General features: G+C 43.6%; 2 protein-coding genes across 2 annotated transcripts in view; both read left to right on the forward strand.

Moving 5' to 3' along the window:
* Positions 1–585, forward strand: part of LOC144721148 (thrombospondin type-1 domain-containing protein 7A-like) — a 182,920-nt gene extending 182,335 nt beyond the window's left edge. The window contains exon 20 of the mRNA XM_078598543.1: positions 443–585. Within this exon, the coding sequence (XP_078454669.1) occupies positions 443–585 (143 nt within the window). The remainder of the gene's footprint in view (positions 1–442) is intronic.
* LOC144721033 (thrombospondin type-1 domain-containing protein 7A-like) lies at positions 301–9,497 on the forward strand. Its single transcript, XM_078598328.1, has 5 exons — positions 301–538; positions 1,503–1,585; positions 2,526–2,739; positions 5,627–5,714; positions 6,406–9,497. Exons 2-5 carry the CDS (start codon positions 1,517–1,519, stop codon positions 6,485–6,487), a joined length of 453 nt encoding a protein of 150 aa, XP_078454454.1. The 5' UTR covers positions 301–538; positions 1,503–1,516; the 3' UTR covers positions 6,488–9,497.
* Positions 9,498–9,870: the final 373 nt, after the last annotated feature.

Raw genomic sequence — 9,870 nt, forward strand, 5'->3', positions numbered from 1 at the left:
ACGTGTATCATATCTACTTCTGTATTGTAAATCATTCATTAGTGTTGTACCAGTCTAAAGGATTGATCACTTTATAATACGTATCATGTTGATAAAAAAAAAATAAGTTACTCCCTGTAGCCATTCCCACCTAATTTCAGTTGAATATCAAATATAGTTAATTTACATTTTCTGTCTTTTTCACTCCATAATAGTAAAATATAGAGGTTCATCTTCTTGGTTCTTTCGGTAAAGTCACGTAGAAGGGAAGTAATAAAATAATAAAAATATAAAACATAATAAATAGAGGTTCACCCTCAAGGCACTTGAACTTTTACGAGAGAGCACACGCAGCTATTTTTGGGTTTCTTTTTAGTAATGGCACAATGCACTCTATGGGGTCCTCATGTCTCTTAGGTGCCTTCTTGGTCTTGTGTTGACATTCCATTACCTTGTTCTACAGAGGGAAGCTGCTACACTTATGAGTGGAAAAGCAGCCCCTGGAAGGGAGCTCAGCGGCAGGTGTGGTGCGAGCGCTCTGACGGCGTCCACGTTACAGGTACTGACAAGTCCATTCTGCAGCCGCGCAAGCAGTGGGAGCTGTAAGCGACTGTTAGGCTTTCACTGTCGTTTTTACTTTTACAAAAAAAAGTATCACAACCGCTACATTTGCTGTCCAAAACACTGCCTCTTCTATCAACTCCAAGAGCTTACTTTCTTTATTTATATCACCCTTAACAATGGAAGTTTCTTACATCCCACCCCCCCCACCTCTATCCTCCCAGCAGCATAAATGGGTAAACCAGAGCTCGCAGATCAGCAGGTCACTCGTGGTGGGATAAAGTGTGGGCGCTCTCGGGTCTTCCAAGATGTCGGACCAGTGTGGAAGAGAAGGCCAAATACCCTCGAATAGAGGCCCTTCCACCAGCAGTTGCATGAGCAATCAATTGCAGGGCTGCACCGTTACCTTTTTACCCTTTTGCCTTTTAATAATGGAAATACATTCTGAAATTGATCCTTGAATAGCTGCAGTATTTCGCTCCATTGAAATGTGAATTACATTCCCATAAACACTTCCGTCGGGTATATTGTATGGAGTGGAGTCGCATTGGTAGCGCAGAGCTGAGATTGATTCATAGCCATGGATAGCATCAGTGGCAAGTGATATCTAAACCAGCCCTGGCCTTCCCAACGTCACTAACCCAACCATACCATTGTGGGGAAGTATGGTCAAACAACTCCCATTACTGGCACGACGACACGAGGTGTATATCCAGCAGGGGATCAACAAAGGCCTGTCATTTATTATTTAATTGGTTTATTACGTGCAAATTAACAAGGAACATCTGTTCACATTACCAGCATATTTGAGCAGTCATTATATTATAGTCATTATATTAGTCTTTAAACGGTTGTAAATTATTTGGCATAGCCCTTACATTTCCAATCGTGTGTAATACTCATTACTGTACAGAAGTCTTTGCCTTATATTAAAATGATGTCGAATTGTGTTTTTGTTGCAGGAGGATGCTCACCAATGACTCAGCCACAGTCAGTGCGAGTGTGTGAACCTCCTTGCCTCTTGCCAAACTCCTATTGTGCTCAGGTAGGGAATGATCACGGGTATTGGATACATAGTCTTCTTAAACCACGTGATAGAACTGCCATATAGTAGTTCTCATTACAGTGCACATATTTGAGTATCTATTCCTGTCCTTTCATAAGTGCTTAGGATCACTTGTTTTAACTCGACAGATACGTTTTCGTATATTCGAATTTTTTATGTATCCAAATGCAGTAGTGGCTGATGATAATGATAATGACCATGACATTCAACTTCTAGAAAAGACCGAGAAAAACCCAAAATCAATGTTTTTGACGTCTTCATTTAGTTTGGGACTAGTTTTAATTTGTAATGGTCATTGTGAATCATTATAATTAAACTGAAACTGGATATTTTGGCCAGGCTATATCAGCCACATATGTTGATACATTTCAGAAAGCTATACATGTGCAGTTTTTCAAAAAAAAATGCCAGTTGCCGACATGTTGCATGAGTCTGCCAATGCCTGACATAACACAAAGGTAAACCTTTATCCTGACAATATTTAGTTCTTAAATCCTCATATTTTGTAAAAAAAATAAACGAATAAAGGTGCAGCCCAAGAATATATTGCTTTTCCCACTGCTGGAAGAATGGCATCCACGACGGGGAGCTCTATAGAACCCCTCTAGGGCGTATTTGGCCTACGCTTCCACATTGGCCAGACATCTTGGAAGAGGTGGGAGCGCCCACATTTCATGCCACCTCACGCGGCCTTACTGCTTGACTAACTGTGGTGTATCTATTTTTACTGCTGGGGGATTTTAAGAAACGTATGCAATGCGTCAACTGCCATGCCGCATCGGACTGTCAACCTCTGTATTTAAAATCCAGCGTAACTAACCATTAAACCGTTGCATCATCCCCCACGCCTTCAAAGGGAAGGGTAAAAAGAACTTCGTCAAGAATGACCAATGTCCAAAGCGTCTTCCGTCTTGTGCAGGGGGGCGTGTGCCGGTGTGAGGAGGGTTACCAAGAGGTGATGACTCCTCGAGGTCTCCTGGAGCACTGCAGCAGGGTGCAGCCCAGCCGGGATGGGGAGCCCCCGAATGAAGGGCAGCCGGCCACCCCGGACCACGGGCCTGGATGGGAAAACACCGATGACCCTGGGCCGAGTGAGGTGTTGCGTACGTGGACTCTGCAGCCTTATGGGCCAGGTAAACATCTTCTGTTTTTATCATTCACCTTTTCAATGCGTTGATTGTTTGATGGGCAACAAGCACTGCCATAGCACTGTTGAAAATGATACACTCCCGTGTGTAATTTTCAACAATGGTCCCGAGTCATTGTTGACAATAACTAATTGCTACGGCAGTGCTATTTGCGACAGTAGCTCAGGATCACCAAAACAAATTTGCACTGCCTCGCGCTGAATTCACTGGGGAAACACTTTGACGTGCATTTCACTCAGTGTGTGCGCGTGAACACTTAGAATGAGAGCAACGAAGGCATCCAGACCAGGTTATGATATTATGATGGCAGCGGATATGTTTTGTCCAGGTGATTGCACAGGTAATGCTACTTAATGTGCGTTTACATTGCTGCTGGACTTTTTAATTTAAATATTTGCCTTCCCAATTAAGCTACAATCGTGCTACCAGCCTCGTGTCATAAGACAAATACATTTACATTCAGGACTCCCAAAAACATAATGCATCATCACCCAACGTTTAAAAGTTGCCTGTGCAAGATGAGATCACACAATGACTTTTAAAGACACATGAATTGCCCATTATCTACACGAAGCAGTATATCTTACCAATTGTTATCGAGGTGTTGCATCACATGGCAGAGTTTACAATATGCCAAACCAAATTCATAATGCAATGTCTCTGTGTATAGTCATTTGTAAATAAGTTGACATATCAGGTCATTGCACTTGAGGGCCAGGTGTAATTACAATTCCAGTTCAGCACTCTGAAATGTATCGGTCTCCGGAAACACCCAGCAATGTTGTTAAACTTGACCTGATTTATTGCATTTCCCACAACACCTATATTTATTTTTAAAAAATGCCGTCTAGCAGTATGGAAAACGTTTTCAAAATGGGAATTCCATCTGATTAAAATGCGATTGATTAAATTCTTTACTAAAATCTACAAATAACTACCAGAGGGGGGAATTTTTTACTGTTTCTGCAAAAAAGCCATGCTTTTCTTTAATTATGCATCGTTTTTACCACGAGGCCAAAAGACCCATTTTTTACCTTTGAATGCTGCAGTTCGTATGCCCTCTCAACCACTACCTCCTTGGTGCAGCTCTTCATGTCTACCAGCCCTGTCAGTTGTAGACCACGAATAGATTTAAACTAGCCATAACGTGCATTACCGACATCTACAAACTGGCACACACGGCCATCTGGGCTAAACAATTTCAGGAAGGCATGGGGTATGCATTCAACCATCTGTAGTATCCCAGAATAGAGTTGAAATACAGTGGTGATGGGAAAGAATAATGCCACTTAATCCATGTTTGGCTCGTGGGGCTTCCCAAGGACGGCGCTGTGTGTTATTTCTGAGCGCTGTGTGTTATTTCTGAGATTCACAGGGGGTGGGGTAACAAGACTATGCTCTGCTGCCCTCATACCCACGGAGTTGGCTAATGACAGAAAGCTCTCCCACTTATTGTCTCCTCCTTCACATTTTAATTCCTCCAAATAGAAGTAGGGATTTACTTCACTTATTTGTTAAAATTTGTAATTGCCAAAAGCTCTGTGGAACTTTTATGCACTTGCCAATTGCTTCAGAATAATTTGAAGAGTAAAAATTGCAAATTTTTGCACATCCCGGCTGCTCCTAAACATTGAAAAAAAATGTGCTTGCAGCATTTGAAACCTTAAATAATGTGTAATTATATCCTGCCCAGTATAAAATGTTGGTGTGCTTTGGAAAGTGGCATTATTTGTGCCTGTACTATATTAACAACATTGATTATGACAACGTCTATAGTGCCGTAATATGGGAAGCCATTACAAGGGCACTAAAATACAAATTCGCCAATGTGTTGTAGAGAAAAGGGCAATTGAACAGATTTTTTTCTAATCTCTCTGCATTGAACAGATTTTGAATTACGGTCCTATTCTGACAGCTTTCCTCTTGAAGTACATTTATAGAGCATTTGAAAATTTCACTGCAGTTGATTTACTAACAAGCCTTAACATGCATCACATTACCCTCATATGATGTGCTGATACGCATGAGGTAATCAATCTGTGTAGAAACATAACACTACATTTTTTGTGCTATATTCCAATTTTCCCAAAAATGGATCCTGATCATATATCTATTTTAAACAGCGCTTGGAATGCAGCTGCTTAATTTTAAGATAATATTTGCTTATGAAAGATTTTGTTCAAAACGAGAAAAATTCTACAATGCCCCGTGTGCTCAAATCATTAAGGTCACGTCTACCATGCAATATACTAAATTGACAAAATGTCTTCCAGTTAAGAGAGACACATTTTTAAAATGTACCCATAAAGCTGAACTGCACATCGATAACCACAATGCAGACATTGGAGGTCATATTTTATTAAATGAAGCATAGTGATAGATTTTTTATAGTGTTTTATGTATGTGTTTCTTTATTTTGTTTCTTGCATTCTTTTAATGATCCACAATGATTGTAGATTAACACACCCCACATAAAAACGAGTCATGCAATGAATTGAATTGTCTGATTGACAAAGTACAGTAATTTATGATATGAAAGATGAGGCCGAGTAAATTGTAGTAATTTATTACTGTAATAATTCAACTCACAAGTTCTCTCTAGTGGATTAATCTAGACTAGCCTCTACAATACTGGCATTTCCATATATGATTGATTACTGATCAGTCATTCTTTATAGAGCACTACGTATATCGTGGAACACAGGTTTGGTGCATGTCATGGTCACTGGAGTGATTTTATAATTATCTCAGAGACTAGATGAACCTTAATGATTGCTTACGCGATTCTTTGTGTGACACACGTAAAAAAAAAGCACGACTCTTGCTGATGAACTAAAATGTATTGTGAATTTCCAACCACTGTGTTTCCCAGATGGCAGGTTGAGGACTTGGGTGTATGGGGTTACAGCAGCGGCTCTCGTGCTTCTGGTTTTCATTATTTCGATGACTTACCTCGCCTGGTGGGTGGTCCTCTTTTTCATTTCCACTTCTCAAAACATTTACACATGCACACACCTGCCATTGCATTGAGCATTACAGTAGTATTACCTTCCATACGTGTATATATATATGCCCCATTTCGTATTCATGGATAGATCAGCTTTAACTAAAATATTTTTACGTGTATCGTCATAGGGACATTGCTGCTTATACCAAGTTACTCATAGCCAAACTCAGACATATAGTGGTCAGAATTCAGCATGACGTTTTTGTGTACAATGCACGGTGCATTTTAATATAAAAATGTTCACATATGATGGAGATACCGTAGTGTTTTCCCAGAAAAAATAAACACCCACCATTGGTCATGGAATTAAATTTATAACCCCCAACGCAGTAAATACTAGAATTATATTTTAAACACTTATTTAGATGTATAATGATGCTATGCCTCTTCTCGATATGCCTAATCTGTATAAAATGCACTTTAAATAATATATATACAATTTCAAGGTCTCATACCATGGGGAAATTGCCTTGATTTTGATTGTTTTCATGATTTGCGTAAGTTTATAGTTGTTGCACACACTGCTGCAAGGTACAGCAAATTAATTTTGAGTGATTCATATCGATGGTGAGCATTTATAATTCATGTTGCAAACCGGCTTGTATGACTCCCTTATTAATGCATTTGTGTTGCTCTGTTGATAGCAAAAGACCCAAACGACAAATGCGGCGTGTTCCAAAGAGGAAGCCTCTGCCCCTGGCATACGATGGGGATGCAGACCTTTAGCCATGGTGTCTTCAGGGACAGCAGATTGTAGTCGCTGGATAAAGATACAATTAAGGGATTTGGCAGCTGAAAATTCTGCTGGGATGACTCGGAAGTGAAGACCTCTGTCACCTGGCACAACTTTAAGGGCCTTCAACGGATCTCATTCTTCAGACGTCATGAAAAGAAACTGCCGATCCTGCAGCATCCTGGTGAAGTGGTGTGACAAGTGTGTGTTCTGTCTTTTCTTGTCAGTGGGATTATTTTTCATCCTCTATTTTACTACAAACAAGAGAAAGGACTAAAGCCATGTGTAAAATTATGGTAAGCAGACCCCGACGGGAAGAAGATTATTTGATATTCTCAAAGAAGATGAAAAATACATGTGATTGAGACAAAGGCTGTCGTAACTCAAAATCCAGTTGTGTTTAAATCAGCATTAAATGGCTGAAGGCTGCATTCTTAGCTGTAGAAAAATCCATAAAATAAGTCAGAAAAACCAATAACAGAATATGAGCTGCCACAAACCTTAATTATCTTTGCAGATTCTGCTTGCATTTTATAATGAGACTTTAAAGATGGACTCTTGTTTCCAGAACACTTGAAGCAGACGTACTTTGTCAGGTTTGACTGCCTCATTTCCATTTAATTGCTCTGTTCACAGTTTCAGTTAATCCCTAGTGATATGCCAGCCTTGGATGAGCAGAAGGCCAGCTTTCCAATGTCAACTAATTAACTGCAAATGCAGGATAGTCTCAAATGTTCAACACAGATCTCAACCGAGGACTATTTAAAGACAATACAAAATGGTGAAAATGGTCAGCTTATTGCACTACGTTAGTGCAGTCTTGGTTTGACAGTCACAAACGTCCTCTCGGAGCTCTTTATAATGCTGCCCATCTGCAGCGAGAGAGTGCACACAGGACTACAACAAACAATCTGGAAACACATCAAGTACTGTATGACGGTTAATGCTTCGTCTCATCATAGTCCTGTGCTGCACATTTATTCTGCTGGGCTCCATAGAAAAGGGTGTCGTTGTCGTCATTGTATTCTATTGGCTGCCATGGATATATTGTTTCTGTGTCTCTGATGCATACATATTTGCCATTGTCGCAATGTGAAGGGTTGGGCATTGCCTTAAGAGCACCATATGACACTGTTACATGTGTAGTGATGTACTCACACGGACACTCTTAGCTTTTCTCCTGTGTCACTTTATTTTACCTCACATCCAGTGTGGATGCTTCTCACTTACACTAACACACACACACCCTTGTTCCGAACTCCCCACTATACTCCGCTAACTCTCTCACTCTATACTCTGCTAACTCTCTCACTAAATACTCCGTTAACTCTCTCCTGCTTCCCTCACACCTCCACCCTCGTCCCTGCCCCCAGCAGGGGATCAACCAACACTGCTGGGGAGGACGAGGTGAGGAGGGCGAAGTCCCAGGTGTCTTCTCCCCAACTCTTGTGTCTTCATCCCTTGAGTACCAACCAACCAACTTCCCATGTTGCTCCTCACACTCTCTTATATCTCCCTCTTCATTAGGGGTCCTCACTTACCCCCAGTTAAGCTGGTGCCTCCTCGGCACCTCCAACACGTGCTCTCTCTTATCGTCTCCATCTCCCACCTCTCCGGCGTCTACCCTGTGTTCCAACGCTTTTCACCTGCTCGTCCCCAGATGCACCCACTCGATTCATGCTTCTCCCCCTAATTGCTGCCACCTCTCTAGCGGCTGATCCACATCTTCCCGCTTACACCTGCGTGACCTCAGTTGCACCCTCTCTTCGCTAACCCCCCCGCGTTACACATCACCCCCCCCTCCCCCGTGATGAAAAAACCCAGCCATCCCGGCTGACCTCATATACAACTCTAGTAACGCGTAAACCCGTGACACAGGTAACAACAAGAACCATGAGAAGAAGAGAAAAAAAAGAGTACAACAATAATAATAATTCTTGGGAGTGTAAAAGTGCAGTCTGTTCCGCCAAGGATAGAATGGCGCAGCGGTCCGTGGCGCCGTCAATCCTATATTCCTCAACGGAACGTAATTCTCCGGGAGTGGGTTCCTGCGGCCGGCCCGTCCCCGGGTAACAGGTCCAGCACGGCCGAAGGAGGAGAAGGGCCAGAACTGGACCAGGAACGATGTCCCTTCCATGGCGAACGGTGTACTGACGGCGAGTCATGTGGGAACGTAACTGTCATAACTCTCGGGTTAAACGTAACTTTCCAGGTCCAGGTTCAGCAGCGTCAGTGGCTGCGCTGTCATTCCCTTAGATCTCTTGCGTTTCACTCGATGTGAGTCCACAGAGTTGTCAGTTTCAAGTTTCCCCGCACTCTGGTTGAACTCCAAGTCCAGGTTCAGCGGCCACCACCACCAGCAGCCAGAGTTGGTCGTATACGCACCACCACGTGTACACAGCTACTAGCACTGCCACTACTACCACCAGCATCACTACCACCAACACTACCACCATTCGCTGCTACACATGGCCCATCAACCTGCTCCAGAGGCCAAGGTGACGCTGGAAATGAATGGAAAATAGGTAACGAAATGAAGGTGGCCGATGCACCTGTGTCGAACAACACCCGGACCTGCACTCCCTGGATAAGGCCTATTACATCTGACGAACCCGCCGCGGCACCGACCACTCGATAGGCCAATGCACACCACTGCTCAATGTCCCGCAGTCCCGCAACCAACGGCCCAACACGGCGAGCTTCCGACGTGACGGGATGAATAGTAACAGGGTGAATAGACGCGAGGTGCGATGTGGATGAGTGATGGGAGGAAAACGGCCGTGTGTATGGTGCGCCGTGACTCGCCTGCTGGTCCTTGGGAAGAGGAGGTGCTGACACTAGAGATTGAGGGGGGCCTGGGCGAACCACCGAAGCGAAGACGGCAATTCCTGGCGATGTGTCCCGTCCGGCCTTAGTTGAAGCATGCCCGCGAAGAGGGCGCAGTCGGCGGGGCACTCCCTGGTGTCCACTCGATCGGCGGCCGGCTTCCTCGCCATTCTCCTCGCCGTTGATCTTGGGTTCAGGATGCATACGCTGAACTGCCATCGCTGGACTCCAAGTCCCATTTTTCATCAGTGCACACCATCGCTGCAGGCCATCCTCTTAGGCTCAGGTGAGCTTGTATATTTCGAGCGACTTGGAGGGATGTGATCGTCTGCGATGGCAAGGACAATGCCAAGCTCCCTTGCCAGCGCGAAGAGCCGCTCTAGGGCGAGCGAGTCGAGGGCAGCTCGATCCATGGAGGGTGGGTCACTTGTCCAAGAGAGGGCTGCAGAACACCAGGGCCATTTCAGTGTCCCCCTGTTTCTGGAGCAGGAGTTTTGTACGGATATTCGATGAGGGGTCAAAGATTGCTGCCATCGCGGAGCAGGCGTCG

Source organism: Lampetra planeri, chromosome 10 (genome assembly GCF_965212315.1).
Source record: "Lampetra planeri chromosome 10, kcLamPlan1.2.h2, whole genome shotgun sequence".
NCBI lineage: Eukaryota > Metazoa > Chordata > Hyperoartia > Petromyzontiformes > Petromyzontidae > Lampetra > Lampetra planeri.

What these genes read in the sequence shown, in the direction of transcription:
- LOC144721033 (XM_078598328.1), top strand. Translation starts at nt 1,517, where the DNA reads ATGACTCAGCCACAGTCAGTGCGAGTGTGTGAACCTCCTTGCCTCTTG. An exon ending in TCTGCAGCCTTATGGGCCAG is followed by an intron (nt 2,740 to 5,626) that starts GTAAACATCTTC and finishes TGTGTTTCCCAG; the next exon opens with ATGGCAGGTTGAGGACTTGG. An exon ending in TCGATGACTTACCTCGCCTG is followed by an intron (nt 5,715 to 6,405) that starts GTGGGTGGTCCT and finishes CTCTGTTGATAG; the next exon opens with CAAAAGACCCAAACGACAAA.